At 47.3% G+C, this 22,869-nt stretch overlaps 1 protein-coding gene across 1 annotated transcript in view; it reads right to left on the bottom strand.

Moving 5' to 3' along the window:
* foxo6b (forkhead box O6 b) overlaps positions 1–11,664 on the bottom strand; it is a 50,203-nt gene extending 38,539 nt beyond the window's left edge. The window contains exon 1 of the mRNA XM_076011793.1: positions 9,990–11,664. Within this exon, the coding sequence (XP_075867908.1) occupies positions 9,990–10,535 (546 nt within the window). The 5' untranslated portion in view covers positions 10,536–11,664. The remainder of the gene's footprint in view (positions 1–9,989) is intronic.
* Between the last annotated feature and the right edge of the window lie 11,205 nt (positions 11,665–22,869).

The raw sequence follows: 22,869 nt of genomic DNA, 5'->3' as shown, positions 1-22,869 counted from the left end.
GCTCGTCGAAAGTCTTTTCTTTTTTTGGTCGAACTTTTAGAAAAGTTAGCCAAAACCATCTAAACAACAAAATAAATCCCAATCACTGTTGTCCCACGGCGTGTCCGTTGCAATGAGTGGATACTGATGGCTGCCGCGTTTTACGCAACGCATATCGAGTTACAAACGAGCTTCGTTTGCGTTGGGAGATGGTCGGCCAACTCAGTGCGAACGTTTGGTTGACTGGAGTGTTGCTAGATAGATGGGATTGAATACAGGATTGCAAGGGATGTGAAGCAATACAGGGTAAATACCATTACACGCCAGATATTGAAGTGCAGATATACGCCGATGACATTCAGAACGTTTTCAGAGGTCCTGCCGCTGAAAAACAACTATGCGCCGTCGTGAAAACAGTCGTTCTCGACCTCCAGCAGTGCAAAGGAACTTGTCACAAAGACGGAGTTTCACCTCCTCGTACAGGAACTCAAAATATATTTTCATCGTCATGAACGAAGTTTCAGATGGAGGCAGAATGATAAGAGGAAATTCTGTCCCGTCTGAGCAAGAGGAGAACAGATTAACCGGCGCCCACTAAACAGCGTCTGGTCTGAGGTCATTTGAAGAACATATTATAGTATGTAGCCATCATGTGAGCCAGCAGCACGTGACCTGGTCTTTGTCTGATGCTTACACAGCATCGCAAATGCAGTGAAAACAATCAAAGTTGATGCGCAATGGAAAATTTGTTCCGAGCGTGTAAGAGTGAATGAAATGAAACGCAACTCGAAAGAAAATAACCGTCTGGACGATTAGCGTTAAAGAAAAGGCCTCAAGACGTAACTTGAGTTAGTTGAAGCTTTTTAAACTCTGCAGCATTGAGCTGAGAGCAGCAGGCATCTGGAGCAGCGAACTAGACCCGTCCATCTTCTCCACGCCCCAAGCGATTGCGTGACAATCAGTTATGTGCGCGGGCGATTTGCAAAAGAGGCATGGACGGCAGAAAAATTCCCCGACAGGCTGATTTACGAGCTGTTGCCGGGTCCCAGTCTGACAGAACGTCCCGATCTCCCCCCGAACTCTCTCCATCCCTCCCTCCCATCCAAGCCAGGCAGCCAGAGACGTCTTGGAATGGCTCAGACGACACGGAGACAATGTGTGCCGGGCCTAGTGCGCATTTTTTTCTTTTTTCTTTTTTTACGACACACCACCAGGCACGCTTCCCGAGATCCGTCTGCCCTGACTTGGCTGTTGCGTGTCTGGAACTGGGCTTCCTCCCTGGAATTTCCATCTGCAGCGTGTCCCTCCCGCTGATTTATCCCGACCACCGATTGAAGTGCGAGGGCCGAGGGGCGGAGAATATCATGTCCTCTTCCAAACGCTGTGACTCATTTAAAGCAGCCAGTTCCCCCACCCTCCCCCGGCCCCACCTCCACCCTCCACTCCACAACCCGCCTCCACTTCCGGACGCGCTATTTACATCCAAGCTTCTCTTCTCCAGATTGCGGAGGGATCTGCCTTGCTAATTCCATGTTTTGTCGCCGACCGACGAGGCTCCCGCTCGAAATCCGTGGACTCGCTCCACTCAAGCCCTCCGTTGACTCTGCCCAACTGCTTCTCTGGTTTCTCAGGCAGCAATAATGTGCAGACAATGCTTTTTCTTTACCAACCAATTGGGCTCGGGTAATAAAACCAATCAGATGAAGGATCAAAAGATTACTTAACCCTTGGGCTTTAGCACCTCTGAGTTAGGGCCAACAAACGGATGTGCCATGATGACCAAAAGCAGGGGTCATAAAATACGTGACCAACTCAGGTTTGTTAGCATCAGGGGTCTGTAAAAACTTGTCTTTAAGATTCACCTTTTGTTTCTACCCAAATAGACCTTGTGTAAATGGTCAAGCATACGATATATCAGACGCCACACTTCCCTCTTGTTGCGGAACAACACTGAACAATCGGATCCTGGTTTGCTACAATTTATTTGAGAGTCTCAAAAGCCCCAACTCACAGAGCATTCTGTCGAAATGGGAGCCCAGATAGGAGAACGGTGCAACCTTTTATAGACCTTTTAGGTGTATCTTATTCTGAACATCTACTGCTGTTACCCAACTGTTACCAATAAAAGGACATGATCAAGAAAAAACTGGTACATTAGGTATGTATTGAAAAAAAACAGGCATGAGCAGCTGAGACACAACTCAAGGAGCAGCTTGAATGCACATTGAGGCCAAGAGATGAGGAACAGTGCAAATGTAATTAACATTACAATGAGACTAATACATGGTTATTGTTAACATGACTAAAATACCGTTACACTCTCCATTCAATGGCCGTTTTGCCAGCAAACAGAACCACCTCCGCCACCACCCGTCCTTCGCCTTCCAAAATTCCACTTCCCATCCGCCGCCGCCGGTTAACCCTCCGCTCCACCCACCGCCAAGCCCGCCAACTCCGGAGCTGCTGCCTCTCCTTCTGCTGGGCCTTTTGTGATAATAACAATAACTACGCGGCGGCCACGGAGGGACCCCCCTTCTGTTGAGCCAGCGCCAGGGCCGGCTGGCACGGGCCGGCCTTCCAAACCCGTATTGCCTCTCCGACCAATTCCCCCTCCATCTCCGCTGGCGCTGGAGTGTCACGGGCATTAATGCCCGCTATCAATGTGCTCAGCAGCAGGGTCCACCGCCACCACTCTCCCACTCGCTCAAATCTTCTTTTTTTTCCCCGGCTTTCCGCCTCTCTCTCCTTCGCCCACCCACTTTCCGAGTCGCGATTCAGGAAGAAAATAAGGGGTGTTTTGAGGAGCTTTTATTGGCAGGACAAATAATACCCTGTTCTTCAAAATGTCTCCTTGCCTCCCCTTTTATTCTCCCCGATTCTCCCTATCCCCCCGCAGCCGCACTCGCACTCACCCGTCTCCCGCTAGAGGGATCTCGCCTGGACGAGGCGATGGCTATCAGCGTGGGCGGCTACACTTCACGTGAAGTGCATTGCGATGCATTAAAAGCGCATTAGTCGAATGTTAGAGGTAGGGATTTCCACTCCGGTGCCCTGTAAGCGGTGGGAAGAAAAAGGTAAACCATGCTAAGCGTGCACTGTTTAGAGATAAGGCAAAAGATACAGTATATATCTAGCCACAGTGAAAACCTTTTCCCTTTTCTTTTCTTTTTTTTTTGCAGTCAAGGTTACAGCGCGTTAATGGATTCTGATGAGAGTTTTGGTGGGTGAGGTAGGGAGCAAGCCTTTCAGTCAGCTCAGTAAGTGCTGTGCCCAGCCTGGAATCCAAAAATTGAATAACAAGATTCCGATGTCGCCTGAGCAGAGGTTCGCTGTTTCTTATTCTCTGCTAAAAGCAAATAAATAAAGTTAATTTTAGGGGCGGGACAGAACAACCAATCACACCAATGTTTCAACACACTATTTATGGACCCCTTAAAAGTGGCTTTAGTTGCTCAAAGTATATCAACTCAGTAAGGGGTATGCACAGATTTTTGAGAGAGTAATACCACACATTCATAAATCACTTATTTCAATTTCTTTTTTATCACAGTAAATTTTCATTTACCTTTATCTTATATTTTAATGTGATTTAGATTCTGCTCTGCCACTCTGTACTTGTATGCCAACACGGGCAAAACTTACAGAGCAACCCACATTTCATCTGTTATTCATCGGGCCATTGAAGTCAGTCAACCAGCGTCCAATATGGCGGCCCATTCATTTCAGAGGAGTTGCCCACTCAGCCCATACACCTGTAAAGTTTTTGGCTTTGTGGTTACTTCCGTATTGTATGGCCCTATAGAGCATGTGCAGTGCTGTCACTTCCCATAATTCCTCTGAAACTCACATGATGCGTTGTGACGCATCAGCCAATCAGAACGAACCAAAAAATTGTGTGTATGACGCTGTGATGTCATGCTGGAAATAAACCTTTCTTGCGTTTATAAAAAAAAAATTCGACAATACAAAGATTTATTATGAAGCATGTTTCAGATTGGAGGCCTCCCGTCAACCGTTTTACAGCCGTTTATTTTTGTATTGCGGTCTATGGGAAGAATGCTTTTTGGGCCACGTGGGGTTTTGGGCTGCAGTACTTTGAGTGGCCACTGGAAAAACCTCGCTGCCATATTGCCAGTCTGGTATCCAGTTATTATAATACATCCATGGTTGATGCCACGGTATTTTTAATTATTTGTCTTTAATTTACAGCCTTGCATCCAAAACAGCCACTGCGGTCAAGAGTGGAATGTTTTGTGCCGTCTTCAAAAGACTCACTGGCCCCGTCTCCAAGAGCTCTGCTCAGAGTCTCACCATCGTTACGCCATGGATTTAAAAAAAGAAAATAGTCGTTACACATGTTTACTGCAATTGTGGGGAGAAGCCCTCTAATGTGTGAAAAAGTGTCAAGCTGAATATATGACAAGCTTAAAAAAGTCGGGAGGGGGACGAGGAGAGAGAAACCTCTTAATCTGCCACGTTTTCAAGAAGTGCCTCCGTAACTAAGTAAACCTCACTCGTCGTCGTCGTCGTCGTAGTAGTAGGGACTTTTTTTTGGCCAAACGCAGATCTGTTCCATACATCTGCACGGGGATTATGCATCATTCTGACAGACGTGTGCGCAGGCACGGAGCTTCAGCGCCCGATCCAAAACGCTTCCCAGAAGGACACATTCACGAGGAGGACAAAAAAAACACCCCAATACAAATTTAGATCGATTGTGTGGACTTTTGTTTTGTATCAAGTCAGATAAAGGAGCAGGACTCAATGAACTATGAAGTGATAACAGCAGAAAAGTGCGACCTCTTGCTTTTCTGGCTGCATCAACGATGGCCGGCTCGGGTTTCACCTCGGCCACTCGTCCACTGAGACAACCGCAACACTGATTTCAATGGAATTTTCCATCCATTTCCCATTTTCCATCCACCACCGGGCCAATTCTGTCGTAGATTAAGACCAAACAAACGGGAGAAAGGTCAAGTGGTCGCTAAAGCCCAGGCTAAGGGAGCAGAGACTACCGCCAGTCGTGAACAGCCGTCACCGCTAAAGAGATTAGCACGGACGCTGCAGTGACATCGAAAACAGGGGTTTTTCACAACATGTTTTCACTTCACCACCAGCTTTAACCCGGAGTCCAGTGTTGCCCCACCCCACCACCCCTCACGCCATCTGCTTGAAAGCGCACGGACGGATGTTTTGCCCCGACCACCTTCCATCCACGTTCCGCCTGGAATTTCCAAAGGCTTCAACGGATGGACGCAAGAGATGAATCCAAAGGATCCAGAAGAAGTACAAGTTGTCATTTCTGTTGGTATTGGGGCAAACGGGTAACATGTGGTTATATCAGCTCATTGTGAAGTCTTAATTTTTCCGGTTGTTTCCGTTTGGTTTTTTGTGTATTTTGGGGGGGATAAATGATTAATTTATAAAATTGCGCTGTTCGTTTGCAATGTTGGTTGGGCAAATATAAGTTTCAAAGCTTCAGCCTACTCTTTTTCAATCAAATATCATGTGGTTCTATGTATATCTGTTTGTACATGTGCATATATGACTGAATAAACCAAACTACACTGAGTTTAGGACAGGTGAAAATGGGACGTGGGACGGCAATTTCAGGTATGATAAATCAAAAAAAAAGGTGAAGACATTTCTATGACTGTGACTGATAGTGAGAGACTGCAAACAAGCCAGCACGACACGAACGATACCAGAAGTCCAGAAGTTGAACAGATGAAGCAGCGGTAAAACTGTCTCAAGACCAGCGAAACGACCTCAAAACCTCAACGACCAATAATTAAGACCAGGCGCTTCGCCGATGCATCCTCCAGCCTTGTAGCGCGCACATTACATCACCGACTACAGCCGCACGCCCACGGCTCACCTCAACTGTGCCGCCGCCGCTGCTTCGCGGTGCCTTCAGGTGCAGCTCCCACCTGCACCGCACGGGCGCACAGATCAGCGCTCGGCATGGCCCCGCAGACACGCAGGCATCCGTTCCCACGCAGAGCCACTTGTGAAATGAACAGTGTGTACTTGCGTGTGTGTGTGTGTGTGTGCGTGTGTGGACTCCGGCTCCGCAACGCTGTGACACCTACAGATCTGAACTCTGTGGCCAAACGCTGCCTCCCACCTCAGACGCAATAACAAACATGACCCCAAACACTTGACCACAATTACAGAACGCGGGGCGGCAAGAAATCCATACAGTCATTGTGGCGCCCGCCAGATGCTTAAGCAACAGTTCTCTTTTTTTGGTGTGTGTGGTGTGCGCAGGAGCGCGCAATCTCAGCAGTAAGAAGGAACCCGTCCGCGGAAATCTACAAAGCTTGGCAAAAGAAACCCAGCGCAACCTCCGCAGTCCCATCGGGCGAGCGGGCACCTGAGTGTGTCGTGTTTGTGTTTTTGTGTTGTTGCGTGCTTGGCATTAAGGGGCCCGAGAAGCCCGGCGGGCACCAGAAGATGAAGACAAAGAGCCCGGCGGCTGAACTGAGCAGCCGCTCTCAGACGGGGGATTACACAACAGCTCTTAAAGACTGCTTTTAATAGCAAAGACTCCGACTGGATCTCATTTCCCTCCCACTCGGCCCCCATCCAACCAGCCATCCGCACCCACCCCCCTCTCCTCCTCACCCCAGCTCCTCACCCCCACCACCACAACGAGCTCTGCTTCCATCCAGGCAGAAACATGCAGGAATGCGTGATTGTGTGTCTGTGTGAGTGTGTGTGTGTGTGTGTGTGTGTGTGTGTGTGTGTGTGTGTGTGTGTGTGTGTGGAGTGGGGGCGGGAGGGGTGGTGGGGGGGCACGCAGCGTTGTGCTTGTCCGAGACGCTTTTTCAGTCTTAGGTACAGTGTGTAAAATTCTGCAATCAAGTGGTCAGCTTTGAGATTGCAGTGCTCGTTTGTTCACCCTCCCTCTCCCGAGCTTTCCAGTGAGCTACAGTGGCCAACACACACAGACCTGGGCACCTCATCCACCTTCTTCTTCTTCTTCTTCTTCTTCATTTATAAACTAAGACTTCCCCCATATGTATACTGTATTCTTATATATTAATATAACCGTTCTGTGGGTAGGAAAACTAAATTACTTTTATTGGACCACAAGTATAAACTTTTATTCATATACTTACGGGCAGTATTTTAAACTATTACCAATACATTCATTCATTCATTCATTTTCCATACCCGCTTCTTCCTGAGCTCAGGGTCACGGGGGTCTGCTGGAGCCTATCCCAGCTGTCTTAGGGCGAGGTCAGGGTGACACCATGGACAAGTCGCCAGTTCATCGCAGGGCCCCAATACTGGACCTTTAAGATGTGGCCAGCGGTTGTTGCCACTCGTGTCTCAATCAAGACGGTGATTCTATGGAGATTAAATCCCGGCCCTGATTCCACTCAATCGGAATCTGGTGAGAGGGGCCGAATGAGATGTCGAAGCGTTTTTGTTGTGGTTTTTTTTATTGTTGATTTTTTCTTTTTTTATATAAAAAAATAAAAATCCAGCGAGACAAGAAGGAGGGAGACAATAGCGCTTGTCGAAATGAAAAAAAAAAAACCTGCTGTACGGATATGATAACATGACAGGGGAGGCAGATAGAGGATTGCGGATCGACTCAATGTCAAACACACAGCTGGCGTGAAAAGCCTGTTAATCCCACTGGCAGCGCCGCGCGCTTCCCCTTCCTCTGTCTTGCCTCCATCACTGTCAGTGAGGTAAAGCACGCAACGAGTGGGGGTGGGGGTGGTGGGGAGCTGGGGTGGGGGCCGGGGGGGGCAACTTCAAACAGCACTGGAGGAGACTTTTTTTTGTGGGCCCATGAACCGCTATCGTCGCAGAGAGCGCCGGCGGGAAAACGAGTCCTCTGTGGCTGCCGTGATGTCACAGTTACGGATTGCGGATTTTAAGGATGTAACAAAGTGGGAGGGAAACAAAGGAAAAACACACAGGAGTCCCGTCATCGCTGAGCGTCACCATTTAAAAAGTGTGTTTGTCAAATTCATATCCGGCAAACGCAGATATAGACATTCTTGCGACTTCCTCATCCGAAGACAGAGTGACACATAACTGCGTTTCCATTGTCCATAGAATTGCGCAAAACCGAAATATTGCAATAAAAAATTGGTCATGAAAACAGCTAAACTTGGAAAAACCTTTCAAATATAGCTAAAAGGTATTGACGCTCTCATGAGGCGGTTTTTCGGACGCATCCATATGGAGGTATATCTCAGAAGTGTCATGGAAACACTTTTTTCGCATTTGCACGTCAGTGGACGTGACGTACGGGGTCACGTGACCAGTTCACTTCAAGTGAAAATGGCGCATTGTGATTGGACGGAGGAGGAGACGCAATATTCATCAAAGAGAGAAATATAACAACCATTCTTGACAGCAAACAAACAAGCAAATCTAATTCCCCTAAAATCTCGCAGGACAAGATTTTAGGAGAATTACGGCTTCTGTGCCTCACACCATTCAATGGAAACACCTGCAAATCGCAATTGTACTTGGTCCAAATTTTAGAAATGTAGCTTTTATTGTGCGAAAAACTGTCATGCAAACACAGCTACTGAAAAAACGTTAAGCTTTTCCCAATTCCAAATAAAACTGTAAGAGCGGATCTGTGACTACATCTGCTGTGAGCGGCCCCAAAAATTGAAGAGAGTAAATCACAGCCGTCTCTTGAGTGCCGAGTCTCATTTTCCAGCTCTGGAACAGCGAGCGAGTGAAGCAGTTTAAGTCTTAGTTTTAGTGGGATGCTTATTTACGTAGCGTGATGTTACACTGAACAGGTGAAATCCTGCAATTTTTTTCCTTTGCTTTTTCGTTTGTAGTTTCGCTCAACTAGAGCGGTGAGAGTGAAACTGCCAAACAAAGTGGGCCTGAGAAGAAAGGACACACATCAAAACAGACTCGTAAAGATTGTTTTTGTCCATTTTTTCAGCTTCCTACCAGGTTTCCCCATGAATGAGACATTTAAAATCTCGTTTCCTCATTTATTTTTCCTTTACAGTTTCACTCAGTTTGACGGCGTGCCGGTTTCATCTGAAGGCCAGATTTTTTGTTGTGTTTTGTTTCATTTTGGTGCAACAAAAAAAAAACTTTGTGGCACACAAAGGCAAAGCCTGATGAGGAAACAAAAGGCCATTAATCCCATGTTCGCGGGATGGGTGGTAAATTTAAGCAGATTACAGCGACCAATCTATTAGATTAACCACATATTAATTTAAATTTAAGGGATAATCTGTCGTTACATCTGCTTGCCGTGACACCCCCTCCATGTCATCATCCCTTGTTATTGTCGCTTCTTCTTTTTTTCTCTCCAAATCCCTCGGCTTTGCTGCTAGGAAGCCACGCTTTCCCGTGCGTAATACAACGTGCATGGGGAGGGGGGGGGGGGGGGTTCCAAATGGTTCATCCCATGGGGCTGGCCAACTGGCAGAGTGGGGGGGGGCGAAGGAGCTGCCACGCTACTGTCCCCGGTGTGACCCGGCGAGCAGAGACGCTTTTCGGGGGCACTTGGATCCCCAAGACACCGGAGCCGGTGCGTCACGGCGCGTAACAGCCGCCCAGAGGAGCAGCACGAGGAGCACGAGGAGGAAGAAGAAGAGGAGGAGGTGGAGGAAGAAGAGGAGGATGGGAGGGTTTGGCTGCGTGTCGTCGGCGGCGTTTGCGATTCCTAAACCCGGTGAACCCCGTGAACCCTTCACCCGAAGCATCTTTTTCCCCTTTTCTTTCCCCCCTCCCCTCCCCTTTTCCCACCGCGCGCTCGTATGAAGTGCGGTGTGACACGAGGACGCGCGCCACTGACATAAATCGCCCTGACCACCAGGGGGTCAATTATGTGGCTTTTTCAAATATGCAGCCGCCGTCGCCACAGCAGACGGACACAAGCCGGCGCCTAAATATAGGCTCGCTCACACACACACACGCACACACACACACACACACACACACACACACACACACACACACACACACACACACACACACACCATGTGGCCGTCACCTTCACCTACCTTCCAGCCGGCCGAACTGTTGCTGTCGCCTTTATCCTTGAAATACGGGACGAACCGAACCATCCAGTCGTAGATCTGGGACAGGGTGAGTCTCTTGTCCGGCACGCTCTCGATGGCGCGGGTGATGAGGTCCGCGTACGACAGGTTCCCCCACGCGTTCCGCCTGGACGACTTGGCTTTGCGCAGCTGGCCGGCGGCGTCGAGCGCGGCGCCGGGCACGCAGGCGGCCGCTGCGGCTGCCGCTGCCGCCGCCGCCGCCGCAACCGGAGCCGGAGCGCCGGCGGGATGCTTCGTCTCCGCCGGCGCGCCGCCCTTCCTCTCGGCCCGGCATGCGGGCACGTTGTACGGCTCCACTTTGACGGACGCCAGGGCCAGACCCTCCACCCCGCCGCCGGGGAAATCCTCCGGACACGGCGGTAGCGGCGGCGGCGGTAGTGGCGGCCAGGTGACGCACGAACGCGAGCGGCCGTGCGGCTCGAAATCCGAGTCGATGTCAACCTGATGCGCGTCCATGCCGCCGTTCTTCATCATCATCATCATCAGCATGGTGGTGGGTGATCTCTCTCTCTCTGCCCGCCGCCTCCGCCTCCTCCTCCCCGCTGAGGAGATGTCAAAAGCGCGCAAGGTCACTATAACTAAAAAAAAATAAATAAAGAAATAAATAAAAATGAAAAACTGACTAGTTCAGTCGGGGGAGTGATAAAGAAAAAACTACTCCCCCCGTAATTGTTCCCAGGTGTTTTACAACAATGACAACAACACAAAAAGAGGAGGAGAACAAATGTTCACAGTGAGAGTCGATCAGCCGGTAGTGGATCAGCTGCTGGTGCTGGTGGTGCTGGTGCTGGTGCTGGTGGTGGGGAGGGGGGTCCGAGGTCCGACCATTCTCCTCGTCGAGACAATGTGGCATCACATCGGGACTCTAGACGGAGGTGTATCCGGGGCATCGAGTCGCTCTTCCATGTTCATTGCAACGACACCGGCTGCGTGGGACCGAGTGACGGTCGGGCATCCAAGTGCGAGAGGAGAGGAGATTATTTCAAAAAGAAGAGGAGGGGAGGGAGGGGAGGTGGGGGGGGGCAGACGCACTTAGAAGAGGATGTGCGCGGCAGCAGCAACAGTTGATCCCCGCTCCGCGTGGCCCGATAATGATGACGATGGGTTCACGAGGACGCAAACTCCCGCTCTTAATTGACTCACTTTCTTTCTCTCTTCTTCTTTTTCTTTTTCTTCTTCCTCGGCGGCTCTTTTCGCCTCTTTCTTTATTCTTCTCTTCTTCTCTGCGAGCGCAATTACTCCCTCAGAAGCAGAAGAATCAGCCTCTCATCAATCAGTCATAGGTGGCCGTAGCTTTCCAGCAGACTAGGAGAAGGAGCCCTCGTGGATGTGGATCTGATTCGGAGCATCCTCGTTTCCGCGTCGTCTCCCCGGCGCGCGCCGCCTCCAGCCGCACCTGCTCTCGTTCGCAGCCGCAACAGATTTGCACCTTTTGTCTCGCGGAACCCCTCCGATCGCACGTCACGCGGGTGCTCTCTCTCTCTCTCTCTCTCTCTCTCTCTCTCTCTCTCTCTCTCTCTCACTCTCTCCTCGCGCCGCTCACTCTCACGCGCGCGTCTCCCCGAAGGCTCCGCGAAGCCACTTTAACTGCAGCCCGGAATAAAAGTGGAAATAAGTGCTGCTTTCTGCTGCTGCTGCTGCTGCCTCCATCTAATTGGACGCCGCGCGGCTCGAGACACTCCCTCCAGAGCAGGTTTCCAGAAGGGGTGGGGGGAGGGGGGGTACGTGCGTGCGTGCGATTGTGTGAGTGGCATTCCTCATTGAACGTCGAGCATTTGTGAATCCTCAGATTGATCTATCCTCAGTCCTCAGTTTAATGACCAAGAATCGGATTTGATCAATACTACTGATTGTGATTTCTCCCAGCGATTGTGTTTTTTCATAGACTCCCAGCCTAGATTTTCAAGCGACTCAACATTTGTGTATTGTCTCATGCTGCAATTTCTAAAATGCCAGCCCTTCACAGACAAGAATAGGAGTGTTGTGGGTCAAAATCCCAAAATAATTACCACATTCACTCAACATATACATGTTAATGTACAATAATGTTAATATATAACAATAATTAAGTGAGTCAAAAAATCTGATCGCTTCATTTTGTAAATCTATATCAAATGTTCAGTCTGCAATATGTGTCGTGTTGCACGCGGTGAATATGTGAATGTAATGTCAACGAAAAATAAAGAGAAGCTTCCCGTGTAAATATCAGGAAAATGTTACAGCTGTCCTCTCCAATACCTGTTTATAAGTGTCTTGCCGTTGTTGCTTTTGTTTTGTATTTGGAAATGCAGCTCAGGCGTTTTGGGAATAACATCAAGGGGAGATCTGTCACAACGTTGCTTTCAGAAGCAAGAACAGAGAACCTCCTGTTAACGCCATCATAAAGCTGTAGAAATACGCATTTTGTCCTCTAAAACCCTCAAGTTTTTAAATTTAAATTGCTAATCAGTTACAGGCAAAGTCACTGGACTCAATCTCCTAATGATTATTCATTATTGATGACAAGCTTTATCCATTTGAACAAAGTTTAAAGTTCCAACTCAATTACTTTACAGTACACGGTATTCTCAAGGCACCTTAAGAGATGAGACGCCAAATCAACTTGAGTCTCAAAGGTGTCCAAACCATTGACACACTGCATGCATTGTTTCAAATGAAATGACTTATTGCTGCAAATGACTTATTGTGCTGCGAGTATACACTTTAACTAATGCATTCATACGCAACATAGTTGGTATATATTCAGTATATTTTACCAAGATGAAAAAAAAAAATCATAAATCAGGCCAGATTTTACACACTGGACCTTTAAAAGTCGTACCAACACCGAAAAGCTTCTTAAAAAAAAAAAAAATGAGCCCGAATGTTTTTACATAACACAGCCAAATGAATTCCACGTATGACGGCGTAATCAGTGAGCCAAATCTGGTGTTCTGATGAAATGACACAGGCCTGTTTTTATCGGACGATGTTGGGGGGGGGTTGTGGGGGGTCGTTTGTCCCCCCCCCAGAGGGTCAACGGATCAAACAGCTCCCCTCGCTCCCTTTTGTCACACTGCCGCCGCCGCCGCCGCCTTCGGTGGGTGCGAGTCCATGAAAGCGGCGGCTCCATCAATGGCCGCTCTGTGCTCAAAAAGCCGCGCCGCAAAAACCGGGCACAATAAACCACGCACACATGCGAAAAAGCACCGCCGCTGCCGCTGCCGCTCTCTGACAGCCGGTCGTCAGTGACAACCATAACCTCAAATGCACCTAAATGGAACGCTTTCATGAGGCCTAAATAGGCCCATCAACGTGAGGAGAGCGGGCCGATGGTTGTTGTTTGTGTGAAAGGGGTGGGGGGGGGGGCTGGCAGCGAGGCCGGGTGTGCGGGCGGGGGAGGGGAGGGAGGACGCAGAGAGATTCTGTAAATGGTAACGAGCGGAGGGGAAAATCCAAAACACATGGCCCTGCGGTTTGCGAGAGGAGGGTTTTTTTTTTTCTTCTTTCTTTTTTAAAAGAAATTCACCACAGAGAAGTCGTAACAGGAATGTGGCATGACTCTCACGGTGAGGAATGAAAACACGGGACGCCGTGCCAGTGGGTCGGGCGTAGCTGGGAGGGCGTTCAGCCGCGGGCTTAGCGAGAGCGTAGCCCTCGTCGTGCCGGCTGTAGGTGACGCACCGCTGGCTGCAGTGTAAGCTTGAGAGGCGCAAGTCGCCGAGGACGAGGACGAAGCAGCCGTGGGTTTCGGCAGGGACGGTCGTCGACGGCAGTAAAAAAAAAAATGAGGAAGAGCTCTCTCACACCAGCGATTTTCAATTTTTGACAATTACTTGTCAGATTAGCTGATTCTGCCAAACGGTTCGGGCGGGAAGACTCGTGTTTATCTATTGTCTCTCTGTTTTCCCGAGCATCAAATATTGATGAAATGCAAAGTGAGCGCCGCTGCCACTTTGCCTCGCAGCGCTCCTTGTTATTCATCGCCGAGTCCGCCAATGACGGGACGCAATGAAAATTGGTCACGCCGCACCGAAAATGTGTTTACGAGTGGTGTGGTGTGGCATAAATTTGTCACGTTTTATAGGAAAAAATTTTCGAGGGGAAAAACATGCTGTCAGTCGGACGGAAAAACTGACAATACCTTCAAACCTGAGCGTCTTTAGCGTTCACCTGCAGCTTAGCACGAAGGCTAAATAAGCAGCTGGCTATCTTTGGCTCCACCCTTGGCGTAGTGCAATTGACTGAAAATACAATTTCAGCTGGTGTAAAAGCTGTTACAAACAAATTATCTGCACAAATATTCTCCTCTTGTGGCAGAGTTCATTTTCGTCTTAATCGTCGACGAAAATGCTTATTAGTCTCTGTCAAATTTCCGTCATTGTTAATCGTGGTAGTTCTAGTGTAAATTTATTCAACGAAGATGAAAAACTTTATTGTCTTTCTACATAAACACTTGTAGTAATGACATACTCAGGAATGTGCATTACACACATTTAAAAACATTGTAACAATGCCTAACTAGACTAGCCTAGCCAAGCCGAGCCAGCTAGCTAAAAGCCTCCATTTGTTTATGCAATGGAGACCAAGTGACTGTCGCAGTGCGGGAGACAATTTTATCACTGTGGATTGTTGAGCAGCTTCTCAACCATATTAGCGATAGCACGCACAGCCCATATTCAGAGCATTCGACGGTTCAATTGTCAATTTTTGAAGTACAGGGCACCAATGATATTTTGTTCTTTCACGTCATCGTCATTACAAATACAACATTCTCGACATCTCATCATTTTTCGGTAAACAAAGAGTTATTTTTCTACATTGTCTTGGTCATGAAAAATGTTGACGCAAGTATTTCATCACCATAATTATCAAGGAAATCTACAGTGCCTTGTGTGGGGTTTGTAGATATATTGGCAGCAAGAGTTGGTGACCATGTTGCTGACCTTGGATGGCAGCTTGCATTGCAGAGATTTCAAGTGTGAAATCTCACAGATCCGTAGCGAGAGGCTCCAATCTGAATTGTTTTCAGATGAATACAAATATCCTGACGGATTTGTTGAAGGTACGGTGTGTAATGTTTGGAGATTTTCAAAAAGAAACAGCGACATCAAGTGGTTATATTTGTGATGATTTTCACTTTTGTCCCCCAAGGGACTCTGTACCCTCTCTCTCCCGAGCTTGCCAGTGAACTACGGTGGCCCGCTCACCCAAACGGGGATACCTTGTCCACCTCCTTATTCGTTGGTTTATTTGAGGACGTGAGCGTTCACCCTAAATACGAACCACGCTGTCAGGCAGCTGGATTGTCCACACCAGGCTTCCTTAGAAAAATGGCCGCTAATAAGGAGCAAGCAGCTGTCTGTATATTCTTATATACATCTAAGAACCGTTCTAAGGGTAGGAAAATCGAATGACCTTTATTGGACTGATGAGGATACGCTTTCATTTATGTGTTTAAGTGCTGTATGTTAAGTTTTTACCAATATTAAAATGGTAAATTAAGCCAAATTTTACACACTGGACCTTTAAATCAAAAACAAAAGATCATGTGTCTTGGGGAACAGACAGTAGACTGCCTCCTCACTGGACATGTACATTGCTGGACATTGCTAAAATTGCTGCAGTCCGGCTGTGTCACAGGGTTCATTTAGAGTAGATGGTGGGTGTGCACAAATGAGCGTCTTTTTTTTATTTATCCGTATTTCTTTTTCAAAAGCGTAACCGAGACGCATTCAACAGTGACCTATAAGTAACACGCCAGAGGTCGTTGACCTCAGCTCATCTCTGAAGCTCAATCATCACCGCGTGTTGAGAGTGTTACCTGACAAGTACCAGCCAGCCGCGGCACACGCAACCTTGAAGACAAGCCAGCGTTTCTCGGCGTGCACGTTTCTTTGAAAAGCGCAGCTTCATAACAGGTTCCCCAGAACACTTTTAGAAACTGGTAACCTTTCATTTATGGCCGTTCCAAATTCCTGGTCTGCATCGGCGCTGCAGGTGGGAAAAATACTGAATAAGAATCAATCAGTGCAGCCTTAACTAGCGAGGTAGCTGAACTAGAGACATTTATAGAGGCGGTGTTGCCAGACGCTGACATGTGACCTACTTTTATGGCGGTGTGAGGACTTGTTGTGAGACACACAAAAACCACAATGTTGTGGGTTTTTTATACGTTTTCAGTCTCACTGCGCGAGGAGGAATTCTTTGGGGTTGAGTCTATATTTTACAGTCGTGTCGTGCGACGGGAGCTCAACTCCGGCAATACAAACAGTCTCTGGAGGTCTACAACTCACGGCTCGGGCGAGGATGAGTCAAAACCCGATAAAATACGTTGTGATATTCGTCAAGTTCACAGGACGTACTCTGTCAATGTGGATGTAGCCTTGTGAGCAGCATTGTTTGAAATTCAACATGAGTTATGATCCCAAGTATTACATAGTCTTGCAGTGGGTTAACAGAAAGGCCTTCCTGGATTGACTTCATCATTGAATGTCATCAGTTCAGTTTGTCAATTTATAGTTTATTTTCTTCTTCACTGATGTTTTTTATTCTCTTTTTCTCTTGTTACCAACAATGTGCGTTAAATGTAATTGTTCTTGCTTAGAGTTGAGCTATTTGAACCATGCTGTAGCACACTTAAATATAAAAGTGGATCATATTTTAGGGGCTAATTATTTTGTAGTTCCTTGGCTTTGTGGTCACTCTGGTCAGTTCAGTCCAGATTATTCCGTCACAGCTTTTTCATTTTTAAATTTTTTTATTAATGGCAAAAAAAAAATAAATCTTTTTGACTTTTTACTTCAGTACATTTCAGAACCTGTACTTTCTTAATTTTATTTGAGTTGAATTGAATCCGTACTTTTACTTTGACCAGATTTTTTTTTTTTCTCACACAAGTATTCACATATATTTATATACTTGAGTGTAGAATGTAAATACTTGTTGCCACCTTCAGCTTCGACCATCATATCAATATTTGACTTTATGTTTCTCTCTTGTTTGTTCTGGTCAAACCACTCGACAAAATGCTTCTGCCAGCATGGAGTCAAACGACTTGACTGGTCTGCAAAAAGCCACAACCTCAGCTACACCACCGACACTTAGGGGATCAACTTAAACACAGTCTTCAAAGCTGGAGCAGAGTGATTCTCCCGCCGCGGCTGGAAAAAGTGCAGGTTGCTCAAGAGGCAGACTAATGACTATTTTAGCAATCTGAAAGGGTTCAAGTCTTTATAAATGGTACGTTTTGCCGTTTCATTTGCGGAAGTCCAACAAAATTTACTTTCCCACTCTTTTTCTAACAACAATCTGTGCCTCAAGCCCGTCAATAAACAGGACGTCTGTCCTCGTTCCTGCTCCTTGTCTTCCAACATGTTTGTTTCAGAGCTGCAGCCTTTCCGTGACATCGCAAAGCAGAGACGCCTCCCCCCCAGATTAGTGACGACATGCAGGCAGCCTGTGTTCGCTCTGCCCTCTCAGACGCACGCTGGCCAACTTGTTTACTTCCAAACATGAACGACAAAGCACACGTTTAATCAGGGAGGTAAAGCTGATCACATTGCAGAAGGCTGTAAACAGAAGGCAAAATAACAGAGTTTTCTGGAGCTCGACAGAGAGGCTGTTTTGTATTTTCCTATTTTTGTTTTTGATCATTAAAAAATGCAAGGCTGCTTGATTGGAGTCTGGGATGGAAAATGAGTATTAAAAAATGGGGAATAAATGGGAGCTTTAATGTCATCTCACTTTTTCAACCTAATTGACTCGCAATGAAGGCAATTATGAAGATGGAAGGTGTGAAAGAGGGAGGGAAAAAAAATTCTGACCGAGACGGACGTGCAAAATACAGCATGACTCATGCGTGCAACATTCCTGCATAATTTTCAAGCCACCTTTAAAATGCCAAAATATTCATAGTAGCTGCCAGGCTATAAGTGTTACTGCGTGTCTCTTAAAGGTCCACTATGTGAAATTTGGCCTGAATTACGATTTTTATATTGGTTAAAGCTTAATAGACTGCCTATAAATAAATTAATAAAAAGTGTATACTCACAGTACATTAAAAGTAATTTGTTTTTCCTACCTATCGAACGGTTCTCGGGTGACCACTCGCATCCGAAAAATAAACCAACGAAGAAGAGGAAGAAAAACGACGAGGTATCCAGGTTTTTCTGTGCAGGTCACCGTAGTTCACCGGCAAGCTCGGGAGAGGCAGGGTGAGCAAAAGAGCGCCGCAATCTAAAATGCAACCACTTGATGTCGCTGTTTCTTCTCAAAATCTCCAAATATTACACCCTTCACCTCTAAGCTTCATTTCGCACAACTTCACTGATTTGAACGCGATAAAGCCGTCCCACTCGAGAGAAGTTGCCTGTATCTTTTATTTATTTATTTATTTTTTAAAAAGCTACTTGCTTCTCATTTCTGCTCGTTTGCGTCACGGCTGATCACGTTCGCCGGCTCTGCCCTCTCCTTCAGCGAGCTACGAACTTACACCCGGGACCCGAGCGCACCTCGGCACAAGCGCTAATTGCCTCCCCTCCGCAGGTCTGCCTCCCTCGTTTCAAGCCTCCTCCAGTGAGTCAGTCAGTCAGTCAAGCTGCAGGATTATTGATGTGTTTACTGTCAGAAGGGGGCGACGCCACGCCACGCCACGCCCCGCCTTGGGAAACCCCGAGGCTTTCGACTGTTGAGTAACGCAGCCGGCTCGCTGACACCGAGTTGGAATGTGCTCTTCCCGCGAGCCCCTAATGAGAACGAGACCCAAAGGGAGAGATTGGTTGCACCACGAGAATGGGGTGGGGGTTTTTTTCGACTCACCTGTTTGACTCCTTTGACTCAGAAAGCTAAGCCTAATCATCGGATGTCTTCACGCCAGCCTGACATGAAGGAAATAAATCTGTCAGAGGCCCCCTCCCTCGCAGCGCCCCTTCAAAGCGCCTCCGCCGCCAGCGCCGTCTCGGAGAGGAAAACAACGACTTGAAACAACGCCGTAAATATGAGAGTCGGTGGACCAAAAATAAAACATTAAAGCCGCGTTTGGCCACGGGGCAGCGGAGAACGCGATAAACTTTCTTCAACACACACCGCCAACCGCGCAAATGCTGGCGAGCTCATTCAATTTTAGAATATTTACGCTTCGTCTTCTTCATACAAAGTCGTTGCACTTTCACATCTGGCGGAGACAAAGCGCAACGCTTCGAATCGTTTTGTTTTTCTCCCGGCCAACACACGAGAGCGACTCTGCTCTCAGGACTCCCGAGGAGGGAGAGAGAGACTCGCGGATCTTTAGCTGCTAAATGCTCTGCTACGCACAGACACCGACTCTGTCAGTGCCATTTGGCGCTGCACAGGTAATGTTCTGTGGGCTGGAGACTCCTCTTTTTTCTTTCTTTCTCTCTTTTTTCTTCCCCGCTGACGACAGCTGCCCGCCGCTGATCGGAGGAAGATTAATGAGGGCCAAAGAGGAGGCCAAGACGGTGCAGGTGCGAGTCATGAAAAAACAACCCAACGCTGAGCCAAAGGATGCTAAAAAGTTCTGTAATTCACACGTCCCACACACGGAGGCTCCTTTTCGCTGATGTATGTATGTATTCGTCCTCACTTAATTGTGATGTGTTGCTTTTTAACATTTAAAAAAAAAAATGCAGAAATCAGAAGCCGAGTGCAACATGGCAAAATTGCCGGACTTCAGGGGAGGGATGATTTCAAAATTTCACTGATTAAATAAATACAAATTATTCCTTGTAAATTATGATGTGTGATTTTCTTTCATCAATTTTGTAGGTGTCAGCTATTGTGTCTTTCTTTTTGTCTTATTTGTTTTATCTCATAGAACTGAGTTGTACATAACTTAAAACTCAAATAAAAAAAAAATCAATACTCTACATTTAAAAATGAGAATAACATTGCAAAAGACATATGTATTTATATACAGTATATAGGGAGGACGGTAGACTAACGGTTCCAGTGGTAGTTTTGTCGTATGGTGGAAGTTATGTATGCACTTGACCTCAATAACAAAAAAACTCCCTCGCATGTACCATGCGTTTCTGACAAAACACAGTCTTGATCTTTGAACTCAAGAATATAATCAGTATTACACACTATTGTCCACCAACTGGTCTTCAAAAAAGACCTACGTTTGACCAATTGCCAAAAATCACCGTGAAATCACTTACAAGCTGCATTTCCATGACCCCTAGAATCGCGCAAAACCTAAATATTGCAATAAAAAACTGGTGATGGAAAAAGCTGAACTTGGAAAAAATATGGCTAAAAGGTTCTGATGCTCACATGAGGTGGTTTTTCAGACGTATCCATACAGAGGAATATCGCAAAAGTGTCATGGAAACACTTTTTTGGCATTTACACGTCAGCGGACGTGACGTACGGGGTCATGTGACCAGTTTACTTCAAGTGAAAATAGCACATTAAGATTGGACAGAGGAGGAGACAACATATTTTTTAAAAGTAATCAAAGAGAAAAACATAACAACCATTCTTGACAGCAAACATAAACGTAAACAAACAAATGCAAACGTGATTCTCGTCCCGCATGATTTTATGAGAATTACGGCTTGTGCACTTCACACCATTCAATGGAAACAACTGCAAATCGCAATTGTACTTTGTCAAAATTTGAGAAATATCGCTTTCATTTTGCGAAAAACTGTCATGGAAACGCAGCTACTGACTGGACCCAACTTATTTTTTTCTCTTTTAGCACTCAGCCCTCGATAACCTCCCCTGGTTTTTCCTCTCCATTGGCCTGGAATCCCACCCCAACCCCCTTCCTGCACCCCCTCCAGTTACATAAGACCACCAGAACCGTCACTTTTCCAGTGAACAGTGCTTCTCTGCTGCTTGTGCTCCGGAAAACCCAGGGACCTCTGAGGTCCCCGCCTGCTGCCGACGGCCATCCCAGGAATGCATCCTCTCTGTGGGCCTGGGCCACGGCCAACCGTGCGGCCTCCCAGTGTCACCGAGGAGAGGCAGAGAGAGAGAGAGAGAGAGAGAGAGAGAGAGAGAGAACCGCAGCACTTTGTCGAGCGTTTCTTTTTTGCCCCCCGAAGAACAAAAGGCTGCGTTTTGTTCCCGTTCTGGCAGAACAAGTCGAGGCTGTCTCAACGCTCGCACGTTGCCTCCTGCTTTTCTCAGGTAGTAACCACCACGTTGTTTCTGCGCCTGCCTGGCTGCCTCGCTGGCTGCCTCGCAGCCCCTTTGATGAATACAAATACAGTTTTTAGTCATATTTAAAGAATCCGCCTCGAGCAATCTTCCCTGGTGAAAGGGTGTTGAGGCAGACGCGGTGACAGACTCTCACTCCGCCGCACCTGACGTAAAGAGGTTTAGCCAACTCTACCCGACACCTACTGTTAATCCTATTTCAAATTGCACTCTCAACCATGAAATCCACTCACAAGAGAGAAAAATAATACACAGCGATGCAGTGCAGAGGTGTTACGGAGATAATCTTTCCCCTGCCTCTTCCCCCCAACCCCACTCTAACCTCCCCTCACCCCACTGGCTCCGGAGCAACAAAAGCAAGCAGGTACAATTAAAGCGGAAGGTCGGTCCTCGGAGCAAATAGGGGGGGGGGGGGGAATTCGAAAGGCAAAGGAGAAAAGGTGGGGATTTTACAGAAATTGGGTTACGTGGGAATACGAGAGAGAGGGGAACGGCGTCACGCTGTGTCGGCGAGCCATTGCCAGACATATGGCGCACGTTGGTGGTAACCACGCTGAGAGGCTCCTCTGCCAGAGCGCCATGGGAGCCGGCCCTGCAAGGCTTCCGACGGCGGTTGCGCAGAGTTACTCACATGGATTCTTCCGAGTTTCCCCTCTTGCGGTCTCGATGATCTCAGGCGACTGGGCTGGACGTGGCCGAGCTCCAGCACGAGAGCGCGGCCGCAGCCACGGCTCGCGCAGAGGAGCAGTGGGAGTCAAGACTGGGAGGACAAAGAATATAAAACAGTGCTTAGTTTACCGAGCTTGGTTTCCAAGGTGAAAAATGAAACCTCAGCGTTTTAGATTTGCTCTGGAGCGTGTGCACTGTTTTTTTTTCATATTCAGAAATTCAGAAAAATTCCACTTGGAGGCACTTCTAAAGGCTTGATTTATGATTTTTATATTGGTTAAAGCTTAATATACTGCCCATAAACACATTCATAAAAGTGTATACTCACGGTACAATAAAAGTAATTTGAATAAACCAGCAAAGAAAGTTGTGGACAAGGTATCCAGGTTTGTGTACGAAGGCCACCGTAGTTCACTGGCACGCTCAGTAGAGGGATGGTGAGTGAAATATGGTCCTAGTTAGCTGCCATTTTTTAAGGAAGACCAGCTGACAGTGCCCAAAACATGAAACGCGCTGTCAGGCGGTTTCCTTGGACCTTGAACTATCTTTTTCACAGCTGATTATGAAAGTGGACCATTCGTGTGGTGGGTTTGATTCCCACACAGGCCCTTTCTGGGAGAGTTTTCTGTGTTCTGCCGGCACAATGCTCCAGTCTCCTCCCACAGTCCGCAGAAGTAAGGTGAAAGGGGGGAAGACCAGGTGTACCCGGTCATAATGTGAATTACTCATCTCCCATGTGATAAACTGGCAACTCGTCCAAGGTGAAGCCTCACCTGGACTCCAGTACACAAAAAACCCAGAGTGAACGATCAGCAGTGACTTAGAAAAGAAGAGAGTTCACTAACAGGTATATTGTGTTTTGGTATTTGGCGAACATTAAAAACTGTCTATGCTACATAGTTTTTTATTTGATTATACAGCGAGGATGCATTTCACTTAACCTATTTATGTAATTGCTGTTACAGATCAGATGCACTACACACTT

This window comes from Nelusetta ayraudi, unplaced genomic scaffold (assembly GCF_046127955.1).
Source record: "Nelusetta ayraudi isolate G7.1 ecotype Tasmania unplaced genomic scaffold, CSIRO-AGI_Nayr_v1 ptg000135l, whole genome shotgun sequence".
NCBI classification, from domain to species: Eukaryota; Metazoa; Chordata; class Actinopteri; order Tetraodontiformes; family Monacanthidae; genus Nelusetta; species Nelusetta ayraudi.
Note: the sequence above shows the minus strand (reverse complement) of the source record. Positions and strands in the feature narration are given on the sequence as shown.